The 21,744-nt window shown below is 43.0% G+C and overlaps 1 protein-coding gene across 1 annotated transcript in view; it reads right to left on the reverse strand.

The window, feature by feature from the left end:
- Positions 1-6,922: 6,922 nt before the first annotated feature.
- cspg4 (chondroitin sulfate proteoglycan 4) overlaps positions 6,923-21,744 on the reverse strand; it is a gene marked incomplete at both ends in the record, with an annotated part of 109,596 nt that continues 94,774 nt past the window's right edge. Inside the window, 7 exons of the mRNA XM_084168522.1 lie at positions 6,923-8,802; positions 9,258-9,441; positions 11,522-11,682; positions 13,371-13,502; positions 13,782-13,980; positions 17,106-17,282; positions 20,402-20,872. Coding sequence (XP_084024648.1) covers positions 6,923-8,802; positions 9,258-9,441; positions 11,522-11,682; positions 13,371-13,502; positions 13,782-13,980; positions 17,106-17,282; positions 20,402-20,872 — 3,204 coding nt within the window. The remainder of the gene's footprint in view (positions 8,803-9,257; positions 9,442-11,521; positions 11,683-13,370; positions 13,503-13,781; positions 13,981-17,105; positions 17,283-20,401; positions 20,873-21,744) is intronic.

Genomic DNA, 21,744 nt, shown 5'->3' on the forward strand with positions numbered 1-21,744 from the left:
GTAATGCCATTGCGACAGTTTTTACATGACGAAATTGCAAACTAGCATGCGTTTGACACTTGCGCCTCCTTAGCGCCGGCCGAAAATAGAGCCCTTAGTGTAAGAATACTTTCATATGCACACAATAATACGATTATTGTGAATAATCAGATTAATATAATAGTTTGATTAAAACATTTACATGCTTTGCAAAAATAACTATTTCCCTAATAATCCTGTTTACCTGGACATATCTGATAGGACTTTGATAAATGCAGAACATCGCCAATCAAAATAAACATTTTACCACAGCGATCATGTTATTTTTGGGAAGCCTATTTGATTCGTAGTTTGGACATATGAAGTTTGTATGTGAAAAATAAGATGCATACTTTCAGTTTTTCTTCACTCGGCAAAGAGTGAGACTTGCTCTGCTCGTGCTAGCACATATCAAATTGACCGCTGGAACTCTGATTAAGGAGTGATCTTACGCCGATTAAGATAAGCAGGGTAAGGTGTTTACATGACTAATGCCATACTAGGGCTACTGCCATAATCAGTTTAAATATCGAATTATTAGTGTGCATGTAAACATACTCATTGTTTTCAGTGAAGTTCATTGGATGTCACCATCAAGCTCTTACTTTATTGTATTGTTTTAGACCATAATCAGCGTATTCTAAGGTCCCTGTCCCACTACCTCCACAATTTAAAAACAGTGACTACTCATGTTAGTTTCTGTCTCATTTGCCTGTTTTCTCCCTGATGTTCTTTTGGGAGAAGTTAAGGGAGGAGCTGGTCTACTTGGAACAAAGACTGATTGGCTGATTCTAGCACAGCCAGCAATCAGCTGCTCCCTCTCTCTTTCTCGCTGTCTGTCTCTCTCATGGAGAACGATAGAGGACTCTACTGCCCAAAAGCCTATATTATCATGGGCAGCGCCATTGAGGACATTCACCATTTTGAAGTAGTCAGTTGGGTGGGACTTCCTATGGGTTAAGGAAGGATCACATGATTTCCATCCAGGTAATCAGGAGGGGTCAGGCAATGAATTATACTTGTGAGCAAACATTCCAGAACTGCAGGTGGCAGTAAATCGTCAACCTTAGCTTTATACCTGTTCAAACAACACACTCTAGGTGGCAGTGTGCACCCTTTCAGTTGGTTTGCCAACTCATAGAAGCAGTAGAAGAAGAAAATGGACTACTTCAAAATGGAAATGACCTCAATGGCGCTGCCCCTGCTCTCACAGACGCCATAATGAGACAGATACAATGATGCGATGTCTATCTAAGTCTACGGTCCCTCCCTCCTCTCTCTCTTGCGGCTCCAACTGCTAACGAATAGAAGCAAAACAGACAACAAAGGAATGTAGGAGGAAGAAAAGCATTTCCTTCGATATAAAGACACAGTTTGGGGAGTGAAGTTGGTGTAGGGTGTAACCAATTTACCATGACAATCTCACTGGAAACATACTGTACTGTTCCATCCAATTGTTTGTCCATGATGTAAGACATAAGCAAAGCAAACACACGCAGAAACAGCTGTGTTAATGTATGTTGGCCAAGGAAGTTATGAAACGCATCTTTAGCATATCATTGAAGAGCACATCCAGAACACAAGCAGGAAAGCATGAGGGCTGTTTTGACAAGACAGAAAAAGCAGGAAAAAGCAGAAATAAGCACTGAACGTAAAGGCCGTTCATAGGAAAAAATGATGTCTGAAGAGGGACTTGTTAAATGCTGACGAATCCTGTACATACGTCGTTACTTGAATATTCCACTTTCACCCTTACGCCACCTGGTGTCAAATAGCACATATGACACCCCACCAAAATTCATAGTTTCACTGAGGGAGTGCAAATCTTAGTCTCAGTTACAGCAATTTAAATTATTTCAGATGTGTCAAAAAAAATTATGCAAGCTTCTGTGTGAAATAAAATGAAATATCACTCAACCAATGAGTCTTTGTAAGTAGAGCTACTCGTCACCAACCAACTGCTGTAATAGTAGAGCTAGACAAAGGCCTCTGTGTATAAATCATTTTATTTTCTATAGAACAGTCAAAAACAACCTGAAAGACATATTCCATGGGCATCTCTCTTTATTTGACTGAGGACTTTAATAACAATTTAAGGCACACGTTGTTGTTGGGTTACATTTACAAAGTAAATCTCTGACAAACCAAATAACCAAGTGTAAGTATGGCAGGAGTGACCAATATAAATAAATACAAGCACAAACATATTGGGGGTGATATGCAAAAACACCCTCAAGGGGGATAGAAAAGGAGAAACTGCAGATATAGAAAATATGGCATATAAGCATTGCAAATAAAATAAACTAGTATTCAATTGTTTTTATTTTTATTCTATGAGGTATGCACAAGCAATGGTATTTAAAAAGACAACATTTACAAAATAGCCATCAAGGCATGGACTTAATCAAACAGAAACGAAACAAGGCTCCTTGTCTATAATAATACTGTAAAAGGAAACACAATCCAGACATTTCCTGAGCTATCTCCTGAATGGTGTATCTGATATCAATATTATACTGGAATATCATGGTCTGCAAAGAAAAAAAAATACAAAAATAGCAACAGCCTCTAAAAGTAACAAGGTAATGTGTAGCTATCTAAAGATACTGGTACATACAGTGCATTCGGAAAGTATTCAGACCCCTTCCCCTTTTCCACATTTTGTTACGTTACAGCCTCATTCTAAAATGGATTAAATTAAACAAAATCCTCATCAATCTACACACAATACCCCATAATGACAAAGCGAAAACAGGTTTTTAGATATTTATGCAAATTTATTAAACATAAAAAACAGAAATACTTGATTTACATAAGTATTCTGACCCTTAACTATGACACTCAAAATTGAGCTCAGGTGAATCCTGTTTCCATTGTCATCCTTGAGATGTTTCTACAACTTGACTGGCGTCCACCTGTGGTAAATGCTATTGATTGGACATGATTTGGAAAGGCACACACCGGTCTATATAAGGTCCCACAGTTGACATGTCAGACCAAAAACCAAGCCATGAGGTCGAAGGAATTGTCCGTAGAACTCCGAGACAAGATTGCATCGAGGCACAGATCTGGGGAAGTGTATCCAACTTGACAGAGTTTGAGGGTATCTGCAGAGAAGAATGGGAGAAACTCCCCAAATAGAGGTGTGCCAAGCTTGTAGCGTCATACCCAAGAAGACTCAAGGCTGTAATCGCTGCCAAAGGTGCGTCAACAAAGTACTGAGTAAATTGTCTGAATACTAAATGTGATATTTCAGTTTTTTTCCTAATCAATCTAATCCATTTTAGAATAAGGCTGTAACGTAACAAAATGTGTAAAAAGTCAAGGGGTCTGAATACTTTCTGAATGCACTGTATATAGTCATTTCAAAGGAAAATAAATGTACAACTGTTGCCTAAATGTGTTATACTGTTAGATTTCGTAACGTTACTAACCTTCAGGACCATTTATTTTCATCAAATTATACAAATGCAACAAACAATATTCTTATATAATTGGGGATTATATTTCTATCTTTACCCTTTATATTGTCTAATTCCCAACTAATTAATTCCTCATTTGACAACTTCACAACAGTCGACAGCTAATTTAATTTAAAAGCAACAGAGTTTATACAAGGTAATAGGCACCGTTAAATTAAATTAAAGAGGACATTTGGTTAGTAAAATGTAGTAACAATATGAATCATGATCTTTATTAAAAAAAAAAAAATCACCAATGTTGTAACTAAAAATAATAAACGTTTCTGTAAATTGTGGTTGAAATGACTTACTACCTATTATTTTCTATCAGATAACTATAGCAAAGGAAAACACCCTGCAGTGCACAGACAGTAAATAACAGCTTTAATGTTTTTTTGATGGAGTTTCTTACTCAAACTATATTTGTCCATCAATGTCCATCTTGAAAATAATTTTGCTCATTTTCAGGCTTCTCTACAGGTTTAGTCTATATATAAACATTAACACCACCAGGATTTGATGCCAATTTGAATGTTATTACTTATGGCATAAGGTACACTGTATCTCCTGAAATTGCAAGATTGTACTGTACCTTCATCTGGTCAACTTAAATATGGAATGCATAATGCTATGGGACACACAATCTTTTCAGCACAGACTACCTAGCCTGGCCCCAGATGTGTTTGTGCTGTCTTGCCAAATCCTATAAGTCACAACAACCATAGCAGTTGGAAAGACATCACAAACAGATCTGGGACCAAGCTACAGAATACCCTCTCACAGAATGTGTTATTCTACATGATCCAACCAGTGGAGCTTAGGTAAACACCTATCCTATCACAGAAATCACGTTTCTCTCAACTTCACATATAGAAATCAGAGCCTTTATTAAACCTTAATTGCAGGCCTGGAAAATAGAACTCTGGAAGTTCTAAAATGACCTCACCGCTGCCTGTTAGCCAATAGAGATGCTTTTAAGACAGCCACTCGTGAGTCACGTCCTGTCTGTGGTCTCGAAATGTTATACTATTTTGTGTCATCAGTGCCATAGGTCAGTCCAGTGAATCCAAGCAAGCGGTTCAGTTTTGAGTGACTCTTCAGCATTGAAAGGCTAATGGAAAGGATATGATTAAAAGCTGGTTGAAAGATTTAGGGTCAAACTCAATCATAACTGCCTTAGCAATGTTTAGTGAGCACTGCCCTGATACACTTGTGTCATCATCTGAAAAATTTAAGTATATACCTGTGAGGGTAGTCTATCTGGTATTGGAACAATACTCAAAACCAGAGCCATATATTTGGATTATATTTGTATATAAAGATATACAGTATCTCGTTATTAAAAGTAGTTGACCTACGCCCTGGTTTATCATTCATCAAGGATCAAACAATAACGGGTTGGAAAACTATTGTTGTGTGTGTGTGCGTGCATGCATGTGTGTGAGTGTCTGAGGCTTTGCAGTGGGCTGGGCCAGACTACAAAGCCAGATACAGCCAAGGAAAACACAGCTCTCAGTCTAGCAGAACCCCATCCCCAGACCACGGAGGAGGCCAGAGGCTGGGGCAATGGCGGGAAATTGCCAGGGTGGACGCCCCGAAGGGAAACAGGGCTTGATTTGGCTTTTGATCTGGGCCATGTCGTCACTGTATGCCAGCCAATGGGATGGTGGGTGGTGGTCTTCAAACAAGTGAAGAGTGAAGGGGAGGAGAGGGCAAAAAAACTGGTATGCAGCCCGGCTGTGCAGTTATGTTAGGAGAGAACCTCTGGAAATACACTTAAGGCTGTCTACACAGCCACTTTAGGGGGACAGCCCAGCTGAGGACGAAGATAAGTCAAACTGTGGGATGTTGTTAGAAATGACAAACACCCGGGTAGCCATTTCTTGAACCACCAAATAAAGTTACAACAGTGAAGGTTGAACAGACATTATTCGTCATGCATCGATGTACTTGTGAACAGAGAGATTTACAATTATATTTCCAATAGCGCCAAATGGATCATTTCACAACCTATACTCAATGGCAAAACTTAAGGATTCTTCTTAGTCCTAAATTCTAAGTAAAGATATTTCTAAACTTAGTGTGAAAAAACTGCAGGTGGCAATCTAAATGCTCTTTAATATCTGCTTTCAGTTTAGTGTTCTCCTCATCCGGACTGCCAGATGGTGAAGCATGATTCATCATTCCAGAGAACGCGTTTCCACTGCTGCAGAGTCCAATGACTGCGAGCTTTACACCACTCCAGCCGATGCTTGGCATTGTGCATGGTGATCTTAGGCTTGGTTGCAGCTGCTCGGCCATGGAAACCCATTTCATGAAGCTCCCGACGAACAGTTATTGTGCGGATGTTGCTTCCAGAGGCAGTTTGGAACTTGTTAGTGAGAGTTGCAACCGAGGACAGACGATTTTTACACGCCATGCACTTCAGCACTCGGCTGTCCCGTTCTGTGAGCTTGTGTGGCCTACCACTTCACGGCTAAGCTGTTGTTGCTCCTAGATGTGTACACGTCGCAATAACAGCACTTACAGTTGACCGGGGCAGCTCTAGCAGGGCAGAAATTTGATTTACTGACTTGTTGGAAAGGTGGCATCCTATGTCGGTGCCACGTTGAAAGTCACTGAGCTCTTCAGCACGGGGCATTCTACTACCAATGTTTGTCTATGGAGATTGCATGGCTGTGTGCTCGGTTTTATGCACTTGTCAGCAACGGGTGTGGCTGAAATAGCAGAATCCTCTAATTTGAAGGTGCGTCCACATACTTTTGGTGATGTAGTGAATCTTATAACCAAATAGAAGGCTCTGCCCAAAACCACTCAGATTTGATTCTACAACAGGACAAATGTCGTATGTGGCTTTGTAATTACTGCAACCAAGTTCGATTGAATTGAGGCCTAACGACGAAGCAAAAAATATATATACATGGTCAATAATACATTTATAGAAGAATAATCAACCTTTTCCTTCATATAGCATAGATCTACCTTATGGAGTTGAATTATGTACACACTTGTCCACCTTTACTGTTGAAGCGAAACTACAATGACCAAAACTTCAAATCAATCTGCTTATGTAGTCAAATGAGTAATATTGGCCTATGATAGCATACTGAATATATTGTAGGAGCACACAAAAAACTTTTTGCGAACACAATATGTCCTCAGCAGTTGTCCTAAAAATAAATATACGTGTTAGGCAAAACCCTCTTTAGTTTAATGGTGACATTTTTATCAATGGAAATATTCAGTGTTTCTTGACCTGAGGATTGGCGCAACATTAGTATGTGATAGTGAAATGTCCAATGATATCAAAACATACACATTTCTTAATACTATCGTGGCAAAAAGGTCTAACACTGAAAAGGAATGATTCAAGAAGAAGGCCGCATTCAAAATGATAGAGGATCTACCTCTCTGTTTCCTATGTCTAAGCATTCAGTCAGCTCTCATACCCAGTACTGGTTCTTTTTTAACGCCGGGTTCGTTGTCCGACAGTGCTGCAGCAACTCAGGGTCGGCGTCTTTGGAGTCCATTTGGGACATGGGGATGTTATTGGCCGGGTCGGTTTTCCGGAAGGTCTCCTGGCTGACCTCTCCGTTTTTGGGCTTGGAGCCGGCCACCGTCTGCACATTGTGTTTGCCCGTCTTGTTGCGACGCACCAGGTAGAAAGCCAAGATGGCTGCCAGCAGGAGGAGGAGCAGGAGGACCAGAATGGGGATGAGGATGGACCACAGGTTGTTCCTCCTGGACACAACTGGTTTCCTATGGGAGTCTTTGTCAGTGGAGGCGGTGGTGGGGGCGTCTCCTCCATGAGGCCAGTCCATGTTGCCCCTCCAGCGGGGGCTGGCTGGGGTGATGCGTGGGGATCCCGCCCCTCCAGGGAGGTCGTTGCTATTGGACCATGCAGACCCGGCGGGGACCTTAAGGAGAGTGGCCGAGTAGACCCCTGAGGCGTTGTAAGGGGCCGTCTTGAAGGAGAGGACGCACTCAGCGGGAGGGACCCCATGGGCCTTGAGCAAGAAGCGAGCCACATCCTGGACTTGGCTGCCTCCTGTTCCATTCAGGATCTCCATGGCCACACGGCCCTCATCCAGTTCTTTCTGGGTGAATGTGTCCACGGGCTGGCCGTCTCCCTCTGGCCCTCTCCCGCCAGCCCTCACGAAGCGGGCGCCTTGTGGCTGCTGAATGACGCTGAAGGTGGGCGACGTCCGGGTCTTGTTGGCCAGCGGCGTGGCATCCAGCAGCTTCTTGTCCAGAAGCACAGTGGTGCCCCGTGGAAGCAGGGGTTCCTGTGCGATGTTGGCCAGAGGCTTGACCGTGATGTTGAGGACAGAGGAGACGTTGGCCGCCCGGCTCCGGGCCACGAAGGCCACGCTGTCCCGGGGCGAGGTGGACTTGATGAAGCGAACGCTCACCCGGCCCTCCCTGATCTGGGTCTGGGTGAAGGCCGACGTGGGCTGCCGGTCCACCATGACGGCGGCATACTTGGGCACGCTGGTGATCTTGTAGAGGACATCTTCCTCATTGGGGCCGCCCGTGGTGGCCCTCAACATCTCCTCTGTCACTAGGGTCTCGTCGTCCCCCTGCAGCACCTGGATCTCCGGGGCTTTGGCCAGCACCAGCGTCCGGGCCAGGACTCCTATGTGGAGCGTGTGCGGCTCGGTGTGGTGCTTACCGTCCGACACAGTGAACTCCATGAAGCCGTCTGACAGGCTTCCGTCACTGACAAACCCCACCTGGCCCTGGTTGACCGCCTCCTGGGTGAACGTGGAGATGTGGTCACCCTTGGTGGCGTCCACCAGCCGCCCGTTGGTGGGCGCCTTGGAGACGGTGAAGCGCACCTCGTCGGGCGTGCTGTCCTCATCGCGGGTGTTGAGATACTTCTGGGTGATCACCGTCATGGAGCCCTGGAGAACCTCCAGAAGAACGTCCAAGCTCACCAGCTCTGGAGGACTAGAGTCCCTTCTCCGGATCGAGATGTTGAAGACCTCCTCCAGGACCACGGCCTGGTCTGGGGAGGGGGGAGGTGTGCCGCGGCCCTGGGAGTTGAGCCGGGCTCGGAAGGAGAAGCTGTCCACGGAGGCTCCAGAGTCGTCGTGGAGGTACTCCAGCTCACCCTGCGCAATGTCCTGCTGCATGAAGTAGGGGGCACCCTGGGGCAGATCCAGGCCCCCCAGGGTGACTCTCCCATGGGCCGGGAAGCGGCGCAGCTCAAAGACCACATCCAGGAGACCTCGCTCCGCCTCGGGGAGGCTGGCCAGCAGGTTGGTGGCGTCCAGGATGGAACTGTCAATCACCTTCCTCTGACCTTGCACTATGTCCAGACCTGAGAAGAAGAAAGACAAATAATATACATTGACGGATAGGGCCACAGACTTCCTTTGTTTATATGACACTTGAAACAACTTTTTCCTTTTCTTGTAATGCTTCTTTGTAATTATGCCAACAACAGGCCTGATTCAATAAACCTTCTATAGCAATGTTTACAGAATATTTGTGTTTACAAACTGCTGCCTCTACACACATGCATATCTTAGATTGATAACAGGCAGCCAGACCTGGGTCAAATACATACTGTATGGCAAGTCAGCTTGATTTATCTTACTCAGTAGAATAGAACCAACGGAATAGTCACTAGTGCTAGCTAGTACACAGTTATCTGCATCTTCAGATGTTGTGAAACGTCTTGAATCCCATACAATGACTGACCTGGACACCATTTTCTTTGGTGTCCACCACTTTTGACATGACACCTGCCCAGATCCACGTGGCTCTACCTACCTTTGTTCTTCCAGAGCTGTGAGGAGACGTTGTGGCCAGCTGCGTAGTAGGACACGGTGATGGGGAGGACGTGATGCACAGCTGGGGCCGGAGGGGAGGAGAGCAGGAGCTCCACAGAGTCCCGGACCACCCAGAAGGGCTCCTCAGGCATCTGGTGCTCGTAGAAGACGGCCCCGGACTCCAGCTGTGGGGAAGAGCAGAGGATAGGACATTGTTCATTAAGGCAACGTTTGAAATGTTTAGCAACAAAAATGAGCGTTTCTCATTAGACAAGACCAGGTAGTCCCTCCTTGTTTCAGTATGTAATCTTCAGTTCGGCGCTTAATGAACACGACCCAGGTAGCTGTGCGTTTGTGTGTGTGTGGGTGTGTGTGTGTTTGTGAGTGAGCATGTGTGTGTAAGTGTGTGCGTCAAATATCTCAATTACTTTCACATACAATGAGATCCAAAAGTATTGGGACAGTGACAATTTTTTTGTTGTTTTGGCTCTGTACTCCAGCACTTTGGATTTGAAATTATCCAATGACTATGAGGTTAACGTGCAGCCTGTCAGCTTTAATTTGAGGGTATTTTCATCCATATTGGGTAAACCGTGTAGAAATTACAGCACTTGGAAAGTATTTTCAAATACTTATTTCAAATACCTGGGTTAAATGCATGCGAGTGTATTTGAGTCAGTGCATTTTAGTATTTGAAATACGATTTAGCAGAATATTTGGTTTTTACAAATAACCATTCAAATTCTCAAATAAAGTACTTGTTTTGGGCTGTGTATTTCAAAAGAGGTTAAAGTGAAAATAGTGAAAAGTGTATTTTAAATATCAGATACACATGTATTTGAACCCAGGTCTGGTGTGCGTGTGTGTTACTTTCAACCCAGTCAACGTTAAGCTACATGATTACCCAGAAGCACTGTGTCAGTCTTGACTTTTACACCCCTGTAGTTGGTGTCTGCGTGATGAGGAGGATGATAAACATAACCCTATGTGAGCCGGGAGATTAGAAGGAAAAATTAAGCTCAAAAACTTCTAAATAAACTTTTTATGAAGTGCTTTTCTGATCTAGCCTGTTTTGTAATCTGTTTTATTGATTTGTGTCATGACGATTTGTGTAATTGATTTTTCTTATTGGCTGGACATCTTCATGATCTTCATTTACCATCCTGTACTGTAAGATTAGATCACCACTGAGCACTGGAGGTTGATGGCACCTTAATTGGGGAGGACAGGCTCGTGGCTGGAGCGGAATCAGTGGAATTGGATAAAACACTGTACATCAAACACGTGTTTGATGTCATTCCATTAGCTCCTTTCCAGCCATTATTATGAGCTGTCCTCCCCTCACTGAGGTAGTGTAGAGTGCTGAAGATAGATCTGGGTAACTAGACTGGGAATGTGATGGAAGGTAGACTGGAATGTGCCTATGTGTGCTCGTTTGAGGTGACTGTGTCTTGAGCTGAACTTTTCAACACCACTAAAACGTGTCTGCAACACGCTAATCAACCACACATGGGAGCATATATTGCAGTATGCAGAGTCTATTTTGTATAATTATTTTGATATCCAAGGTAGCCTAGCGGTTAAGAACATTGGGCCAGTAACCGAAAGGTCACTGGTTCAAATACCGAGCCGACTAGGTGAAATCTGTCAATGTGCCTTGAGCAAGGCATTGAAAGTCGCTTTGGATAAGAGCATCTGCTAAAAGGTGAAACATGTTGTTTTGATATCCAAGATAGTTTTTTTTAGATGGAGATGAATTTTGTGATTTACTTAAATTCACTGAAAACCCGCACTAACACAGTTATATTAACAGTATTGCACTTTTCAAGTAGTCTAATTTTGGCCTGCTAATAGCCTTACCACCGATCAAGCAACATTATGGAGTAAACGTTCAAATCCTGTTGCTGCAGGATTATTTTGCTGTGTCAATACTGGTCAAATGAAGATCCTACATTGGATGCATGTATGTAATCTTTTCCCTATCTTTCCTTTTTCCCCCCATCAGCATATACATAAAATATGGACCATAGCCCCCTGGTGACATGATCAGAGGCATTGACATTGGCTTGTCTCATACAGCATTAGTTAAGTATTGGTTTCCAAGCTCATCATAAATTGAAAACCAGATGCACTGACTGGACACTTTTCCCACAGGCAAGGGAAGTAAATGTCTTATCCATTCTTTGGAATGTTCTTATAATGGAAGACGGCACAATGGAAATGACATTATAATATTCTCAGTCATCTGGAGATCCTCTGTCTTACCTCTGATTGAGAGAAGCGTGTGATCTCTTCAAACTGGTTCCTGTCGTTGGCTAAGATCAGTCTTCCCAGGCGAGGAGACCTGACCAATGAGAAGCTTATCTCATTTCCATCCTCATTGGTCACTGCCTTCAGAATGGCACTGGTGATGGCATGTCTTGTTCCTGAAAAATTGTAAAAATGGTACAGATTCACTATAAGAGCTCAAATGCAGGATATAAAACACATACCCTTTCATTGTATCTCTTAGCTTCTTCTCATTGACACCTTTTAGGCCTTTAAGGCCAGACTTTCTAATAGCTCAGACACCGGTAGGATTGTCAAACGTTTGCCTGCCGACAGTACTTACTTAGCACCTCTGAACAGAGTGTCGGCAGTCAATCTCTTTTGTGTTCACACAGCAAAGACCTTGAAGTCGTCAGCCACTCAGCCTTGTTAAAATACACCAAACCAGAAAGTGGCAGTAGGGTTGTTTGGCAATGCATGTCCATGTGTGTTTCTTAGTTTATGGTGTAGATTCCCATGTTAGATAGCTAGCTGCGCTAATGTTGCTATTTTGTAGAAAGCCCTTGTTGATACTAGCCAGATGGCCACAGCTAGATAACTACCTAGCAAGATGACCAAGAAACAATTGAATTCACTCTCCATGATCCCATTCTGCCAGCGCCAGCCCATAGCCAACTGTTTAGCTAGCTAATGTTAGCATATTCGCTAGCTAGCACAACTTAGCTTGCTAGCTAAGGACACGGCACTAACATTGCAGCTAACACAGGCAGCTGTTTCATGGAAACTAATCCATTGTAATTTAATTATGTCAATACTAGCTACAGTGGTTAGTTAGCTTGGAGGAAGTATTTAGTGTTGTGTGCATTGCTGGCTACCATCCCATAGCCTACATTGCATATGAAGTGTGACTGGCTCATGACATTTAACTGAGGATGTACGGAGAAAATGCCCTATTTTTTCCATTTTGTTGTCACTCTTGCTGGCTCCCCCATCTGGGGGTTCCTGCGCTCAGATTGGCTCAAAGTCAAGTTGTTGGCCACTGACAAGCATTGCCAGGTTCGTTGCTACCGGGTTGGCGGCAGGTACTAGTGATGGGAAAATAAAACTTCATGATGCATTGAGCATTTCCCGCCAATTGTGTCAAAAATAGGTTCATTACCTGAGGCTTTAATCAACACAGTGTATATTAGTGGCACCTGCTGGGCAAAATAGAACAGCCAAATTATTATAGATGACGTCGCACACGCTGTAGCACGTGTGCAGTGTAGTCTTTTTGTCTTCTACCAAAACCAATACCAGACCAATCAGGTGGTTGTTCGACGAAACGAAGCTTCGAACGTCATTGATCACGTGGTTCTGATAAAGCGGTACAAGCATCGGCATACTGCTTAGAAATAAACTGCTTAGCGATTTCGACACATGCCTCAGGGCTCCGGTTTCAAACGTAACTCGCAGGTACCACTTTTGTTCTAGCAAGAGAAGAAACGGCATCCCACTGAGATAATACCTATTGGCAGTCTATCGGCAGTGAGATTCTCGGTGTGTTTCATGCTTAAGTGTGGAATGTCTACATGATGTGATTTAAAGAGGGGAAAAGGGATTAGAATGGAAAAGAACAGAAAACAAAGCTAAACATGACACATCCTGAATTGTATTTATTGTAGGCTACAAAATACCCATGGACGTATTTTAATCTGATGTTGAGGCCTATTTGTTATCCAATAAACGAAATGAAAAACAAAACCATGCTGAGACATAATTTGAAATGGCCATTATTTGTTAATCATAAATGTCTGGTCAAGTTGGGTTCACCACTTCATGACCCAGCATGCTTTCGGCAGCTCACCTGGAAAGATCATGAGCTCCTCCCCTGTTTCCATGGTGATGGTGAGCTGTCTAGCCATAACGACGAAGCGGTAGAGAGGAGAGGTGTGCTCCCCATCTGTCACGGTAAAACTGAAGCCTCCAGACTCCAGACCTGAAGGAACAGTTCAGAATAGTACGTGGCATAGGTTGACCAACAGAGTCAAAGATAAAGCTTACAAAGCCTAGGGAGCTAACACGGGGTTTTCCGGTCTCAGACAAGGTATACCAATTGCATCCTTAAAAAGAAAAGGAAAAGCTGCACACTCTAGTAGCTCCGATGAAATAATTGATTTACCAATGTTTCAACAGAAAGCTTTATTCATCCACCTGAAAGTAAATGTGTGGCCAGTGAGGTAGCTGAGGCTGTAGGTAGAAGCTCAAACAGCCTTACCTTCATGGATAAAGACGACTTCCCCATTGTTAATTTGTGCCTGTGTGAAGTTCTGGATTTCTTCGTCAGGTTCCACCTTTAGAGCCACCATCCCATTGATGGTTGACTCGATGGAATAAACCAACTCATTGATGGGGGTGTCTGCATCTTCTGTATTTAACATACTGGTGGTGATGTCCGATTCCTCTCCAGCTAAAACCTGAGAGAGAGAGGAGAGAGGAGAGGAGAGAGAGAGAGAGAGAGAGAGAGAGAGAGCGAGAGAGAGAGAGAGAGAGAGCGAGAGAGAGAGAGAGAGAGAGAGAGAGAGAGAGAGAGAGAGAGAGAGAGAGAGAGAGAGAGAGAGAGAGAGAGAGAGAGAGAGAGAGAGAGAGAGAGAGAGAGAGAGAGAGAGAGGTGTAAAAGTTAATTATTCCTCTACCAACAACAGCTCCTGTTATCTGAAGATTAAGCATGTGGGTCATTGGGAATTAGTCTCCCTGAGTTTAGTGCTGGCTAAAAGGAACATTAATTGAAAGAAATGGGCCAGATGTCCTGAAAGACAGTCTTAAATAGGCAGAGTCAGAAGGGAGAAAGCTGGGAATTATACATATTGATTCGTTCAGGCTGGTTATTTTCTTCGCTCCATCCATCTCCAGTCTCCAGATAAAGAGCAAAGAAATATAGCAAATAAAGGAAAGAAATCAGAAAGTGGGAAAAATCTGAAAGACAGAAGCCCAAAGAACAGAGCTTGATCTTGATTAAGCAAAGGGATACATCTCTATTAACTTTTGGTGAGTCTATTTTCAAAAAAGCATATATGTAAAACAAGATGTGCATTATATTCAGCATTATATTCAAAGGTTTTAAGTTTAGAATGTTTATCATACCCATTGTGATATACTCAACCAGCAACTATGAGCATTTTCCAACTACTTTTAATAGATATGTATGAGCATACTATTTGAAGAGTTTTATATACCCCCAAAATTATATTATATGTAAGGCTTCATACAATTGGATGTACTCTATGTACAATGTAAATTGACGAATGCAGCCTGTTCTATATCAAGCTTATTCTTTCCTACTGCTCGCTGGTGGCAATACTGTGTCGGGTGGCTAGCCTAGCGATTAGAGTGTTTGGCCAGTACAAGGTGAAAAATCTGTCCATTGCCCTTGAGCAAGGCACTTAACTAATTTACTCCAGGGGCGCTGTACTACTATGGTTGACCCTGTAAAACAACACATTTTACTGCACCTATCCAGTGTATGTGACAATAACGTTAATATTTTTGGGGAGGGGTGTGTACATCATATAATTAGTTATTCCATTAACTCTCCACTAGATGGCAACATTACCTCACTTTCACCCAAGAAATTGCCCTGAGTGATTTTGGCAAGTTAAATCTAAATTGTGCTGGAAATTGATTGTTTATATAACAATCAATGGATTTTACTCGTCAGGAAGATGGGTTGCAAATTAAATTTCATCTGACAAAATGGATGTCTTATTTCTTTTGAAGCCAAAAATATGATTCAATGTGTCAATGTTTTAATTGTATCCGTCCCCAAATCCCAGTAAGGAGAGAGGGAGAGAGAAAGCGAACAAAGAGAGAGAGAGAACGAGAGAGAGAGATGAAATGAGAGCAAGGGAGAGAGAGAAAGAGAGAGGGGGAGCGAGATTAGATCAAAAGAGAGGGAGAGAGAGAGAGAGAGAGAGAGAGAGAGAGAGAGAGAGAGAGAGAGAGAGAGAGAGAGAGAGAGAGGAGAGAGAGAGAGAGAGAGAGAGCGAGAGAGCGAGAAAGAGAGAGAGAGAGAGAGAGCGAGAGAGAGAGAGAGCGAGAGAGCGAGAAAGAGAGAGAGAGAGAGAGAGAGAGAGAGAGAGAGAGAGAGAGATACAGAACATATGAGAGAGAGAGAGAAGGAGAGAGAGAGAAAGAAATAGAGAAAGATAGACAGAGAGAGAGAGAGAATATCCTAATAGAAGCCAGCTGTGGCGAGGGCCTGGCCAAGCAGGATCTATGGTGATCAGAGAGTCACAACCGGACCATGTTGTGTGTCATGCCTGATCATCTGCTGTAGGTTACTATGCTCACATTACCTGCCCTAAATCAGAAGCAGTGCTAGGGAAGCTAAGGAGAGAACCCACAGGAGGAGCTGGAGCTGGTATGAATTAACACTAGGTCTGCATGCGGACAGAGACATATAATTATATTACATTTTGTGGCCGTGCGAGAGACGCTGCGATTGGCTGGTTCCCTGGCATCGCCAAAAGCCTGAAGTCTTGTCATCGTCTCAGTTTTCCCAAAATACGGGTTACCGTGGATACGCCGAACCACAGGCCAGAGTAAAAAAAGCTGAATGACACACTCGGTTTCCAGTTGTGTGTGAGATGATTTTAGCTTTTTCCAGCCATTTTTGGTCTCTACAGTAAAATCTGCATACTGAATTCCTGAAGCACTTAGGCCTTTTCCGAATACCCGTATTTCTGTTCTAAATAGTAGGCATTTTGGATAGGTGAAAAAGGAACATTTTATAGTATGCGACATTTTGAATTCACTGCACACTATTGAGGAAATAATTGTCTTTCAAGACCAACGTGTGTCTGACAACAGCTGATAATCAGCTGAGGGGACGCGCTGTGCCAAAATAAATGAATGGTAGGAATCAACGCAATTGCGCATTACATGACTCATTCTCAGTAAGATGTGCCTAGTATGTTGATATTTGTTGCATACTGCATTTGTTTTTACTAAACAGTAAGTTCTAAATAGTATGTAGTACGATTAGTACACAGTATGCAGTTTAAGTAAGTAGTAGGCAAGCCAGATTTCAGACACGGCTTTACTGTTTGCTTTCAAGAATTCACGGGTAATGCAATATATCCATGACTGAAATTGGTAATGAACCTCAGGTGTAAAATGGTTACTAATATAAAGTGTTGCCAAATGTGTCTAAGGTATTACTTAATTAAGGTATTCATTATCAAGTACAATAATTAGTAAGATGTTAACAAACCAATTATGTCCTTCATAACTAGTGGCACTCTGTAAATCACTTATGAATAGAGTTAATTAGCTATTAAGTTGTTTTCAGGCCACCCACAGAGAGGACTCGGTGATAGCACAGATGACCAATCAAAAAACAGACAAATAAACAAACAAACACTGTCAACTTCTGACAAGTATAACGGTTTTGGAGTGTCCTGAATGTGTGCCCTAAACTGGAGCATAAAACAAATGTTTTTGTCATGGTTCCGGTGAAATACAGTACATTGCAATTAAACAGAGTGTGCACTCATCAAATATACACTTATCAGTAGTCGATTGTAAACCGACAGCTCAGTACCTCCAGTCCCGTGTTGCGTGTCAATTTAGGCGGCTCATCGTTGACCGGGAAGACTGTGACAGTGAAGGTAACAGGGAGGCTGCGGCGCTCTATCTCATAGGCCGTGGCAGAGAGTGTGAAACTGTCCTCGCTGCTTTCCGTGCTGTCATGTAAGTAGTAGATGTGTCCAAGTTTCACCTGTAGAGGACAAAAGGAGCCGCGGGGGTCACACAGACTTGTCAGTTCTCCTGTCACACAATAGTGTTAGGCAAAGACAATTGGCACAATGGACACAGTGCTGTTGTATAATCCCTGTCTCAAGCAAAGCTATAATAGCAATTTGGCAACTTTTGGGCAAAACATTTTGGACTAAGGTGATAATTCATGATGTTGACCACCATCTTATCATGTTGTAAATGTGTTACACTCAAAAATAACAATATGTGAATGCAGTAGTAAATATGAATGTGTGTAAAATATATAATGCACATATTTTGGAGATGGATGGATCAACAATATTCTACCAGTATTTTGGATTGTGAAAGAATGTAGTCCAGAGGACAGACAGACAGACAATGGATTACTGTGTATTTCTCTCCTTCTACTGATCAATAACATAGGCTACATGTTAAAGTGTAGGCCACTTCGAACTTGATGTTCTGATATGCAAATACACAGGTGAGGTATAGTAAGACAATACTCTAACAAGCACTCCTGGGCCCGTATTCAGTCTCAGAGTAGGAGTGCTGATCTAGGATCAGTTTTGCCTTTTAAATCATAATACCTAAATAAGACAGGGGGACCTGATCCTAAATCAGCACTCCTACTCTAAGAATACAGTCCTACAGTCCTACTGTTTGTGAATACAGGCCCTGATTATTTGAGGAAATGCATACAGACGCATTGCAGGGGAGTATGACTTGGTGGTGAGAGGGGCCTGATGCGCCACAACTAGGGAGATTTGAATTGATCCAAGATGGAAGCCAACTGACTGGAAAAACACTCGGTTTCATTACTGATCGGAGAAAGTGAGTGGGAAAATCAGCCTCTGCTCAAGGACAATAAACAATTAATGGTTCTTGTTCGACATGTGGCCTTCACATTGTTCCATGGTGAGATACAATGTGGTGTTCTGATATTTTTATTGGGGACAGTCATTCAGCTTTACCACAGTATGTGAGAGAGCTTTGCTAATCCAGGATAGTGCTTGTACAGCATCAGACAGGTCAATGCTCGGCTGTTGTGTGTGTGTGCATGCATGCGTGCGTGATGGAGTGGTATGTTTGTGCATGCTTGCGTGGATGTGCTTTTAACAAGTGGTTTGGATCAGATGGAGGCTCCATGTTTCTAGAAGCAACACCATTCCAGATTAAACTCCTCTCTCTGCACCTGGTTGAGCTTGTTTATCGTACCTTTGGTAGTCTAGAATGTTCTACTTCCAAGTCAGTTTGTATTCAAATCTCTAAACATCACAACAAAAGTAAATAGTGGCTCTTCTAGAAAACGGTTTAAATTCGGACTTTTCTCACACACCTTTCATCATGTAATGTACTATGTTCCAATGTTACAGTACTATTTACTCTATGTTCTGTTCCTATGTTACATGTACAGTACATGCAAGTAGCTATTGAGATTCTTGTGACCTCTTTAATTCCTGCTTATGATGACTACCAGTCTATAATGAGAAGTGCCAACCAATTTAGCTACAGGAGTAAAGCTCCCTCATTCTCCTTTTCTACACTGCATCTCCTACATGCAGTAAGCTACAGTACTCTGACATAACCTCACAAACGTCCCCTGCGTGACGGAGAGTTTATCACGAAAATGTATTTTCGCAGCAATTAAGCCAATATGAGTTTGGCGGAGCAGTGGGCCCGTCCAGTGGTGCTCAAGCATCGATGAGCATGAAAAGAACCACTGCTCCCACATGAGTGAGTCAAGAAATTCAAAATCATGTCCGAGCACATCCGTCTTTAATTTACGAACAATTACGCTCTGGTTCTAATCCCGCCTCAACCGAGTCAGTCTGCAGATTTACTTCTCAATGTTGAACTCATTTGGAGAAGTGTTGTGTTTTGTCGTCTAAACTTATTTTGTCATCCTTGCATAACAGGAAAAAAAACCAGACTGAGGATGTACAGAGAGAGTGCGTTCAAAAAATACACTGACCCAGAGAGAAAACGTGTCCAGGATGGCAGACGATTATGTGTAAGTTTTCCCCCCACATTTTCTCCCCTAAAACCAAAATCAGATTAAGCTGAATAATGGCTATGCGCTTGTCCCAGTTGAATTGAAACACATAGTGGGGTCTTTGAGAAAGTCTGTCTGGGAGCAAAGCGCGGGAGGGCTGTGTGCACATGCCTTATTATAGGAATATGCGGGCCAGTTTATTTTGGCTTTGGGCTTCCGAACGTCACCGTCAGTTTTTCCACAACCCTTTCAGCAGGAGGAGTAGTGTATGAGTGAGGATATGAGCTGAGCTATACACGTAGCAGGCAAGCCATAAGTGGAGTGACTAACAAGCTCCACTAGGCTCCCTAGTACATACAAAATTGCATGAGGCTTTTCCACCACAAGCAACCACTCATGTCTCCTTTTCATTCTTTCCAAGTGCTAGCTAGGCCTCCAGACCACCTGGTTGGAGACTAGACAACTCAGTGTCACATACTGTAGTTTCTCTCGATCTAATACTACGGACAGAATCATAAAACAGCAGAGAAGCATCGCACAGAATAGTGAGTAGCTGCTGTGGAAAGAATTACTAAGCAAACAACAGCAATGTGAACTTAGCGTGGCCTTGGTTGTCTTCGCGAACAACCAGCAAGATCAAAGTCAGGAAAGGTGGATATTATTCTGTGAGCGTCTTGTAATTAAGACACAGTAAAAGCTATGGTGCAGATAAATTATATGGCTTGTGGTCTGGTGGGACTCGGTTTGTCTCCAAACAAGCCAAAATGGATAAGTCAAGCTCCATTTTCAATGAAACTAACAAATCCCTTTTGTTGTTGTATTTTCTCATGGTTCCTTCTTTTCAGAAAGAAGGGGGAGTAGCTCAATTCCTGGCATCTACATAGGCAGTAGCTCAATTCCTGGCATCTACATAGGAATGTTATGTTTTTAAAATCCTTGATCATTTGAATTTGAATAAATATACTGTCTTTATCACAGGGGGTGACACATACCAGAGTCCACCTCTTAACAGTTGATATGGAAATATGTGTACTTTTAAATTATCTAATGATTTAGTAATGAATCAATCCATCAAACAACCAACCCCCCCACCTCCCTCCAAAACGAAACCTATGAAAAGCACTCACCTCCTCCCAGGTAAAGAAGGTGAGCGCTTGTTCGTCCCCATCCAAGTAGCGGATATCCCCATGCTGCGGTGGCTCCTCTACGATGAAGTCTACGTTGACCGCACTGTAGAAAGGGTGAGAGATATTCAGGAGCTCTGTGGTAAGGGCCATCCCACCGCCCTCCCTCACACTGAAGTTGAGGGCCTGGATGGGGATGAGGCGAGGCACGATGTCCACCGTCATCCGGAGGTCCTCCACGGTGGTGAACCCGTTGCTGACGTCGGCCGCGAAGCCGTCACTGCCCTGGATGGAGGCAGAGACATAGAGGATGCGGCCCCTGTTGACATCCTCCTGGGTGAAGGAGTGGATGTAGTCGAGGATGGGCGCAGCCGTACTGTCCGAGTGGTTGGTAAGCATGACCACGTGGCCCAGACGAGGAGGCTCCTTGATGGTGAACACCATCTCAGAGGGCAGGATGTCTGGTTGTTCCACCTGGGAGGAGAAAGTTGGGAGACCAGGTTCAGATTCACTTTTAATTCTTGAGTAATTAAATGGTCATACTTACATGGTTGTGTAATACCTATGTAATAGCTATGTATTTACATGGACAGGTGCAGTGTGTGACTACGATGTAAGTAGCCTACACATTGTTACATAGTACTTACAACTTACAATTTACCATGTAAATACATATTTTAGGGACACTTATGTAAAGTTGGACCAGTTAATTCAGTCAGTACATTCCATATACATTCAGTCAATGTATTCCACCACCACTGTAAAAACCTATTGCTACTAAGATGAGCACATCAATGTATCGTAGGATTTACTATGTCTCCCCTTATGTTGTATGACAGAAGTAGGCCTATATTTACAATAACAGTATACTAAAAGTTTTTCCAACCTATAAATTCTGGTAATGGAATAAACAGACAGTCTCCACTGTCTTTGATTCATTGCATATGAATTACATTCGTCGCACAATAGTTTTTCATCTAAAGCCCTCAAACTTGGTAGATTTAAGAAGATTCAGGGCTTGGCACTTTTGTAGCCTGATTGAAGCGCTTCTGAAAACAAGCACCTTTCAAAATAGGCAAAAGCAGTGTTTCAAAGCTTGATGATTAGTTGATTATTTGAATCAGCTGTGTAGTCCTAGGGCAAAAAACTAAATGTGCACCCCTTGGGGTCCCGAGGACTGAGTTTGGGAAACCCTGGGCTAAAGGAAGATGCTTTGCCTCAGGGATAAATCCTTTCTGGAATAGTTGATTGTTCTACCATCTATAATCACAACATTAGTCACAAATACACATTTTTCCTATGTGAATTAGGCAAGGGGCACTTGCTATGACTCATAGCTATACGGT

Source organism: Coregonus lavaretus (assembly GCF_964263955.1).
Source record: "Coregonus lavaretus genome assembly, chromosome: 9".
NCBI classification, from domain to species: domain Eukaryota; kingdom Metazoa; phylum Chordata; class Actinopteri; order Salmoniformes; family Salmonidae; genus Coregonus; species Coregonus lavaretus.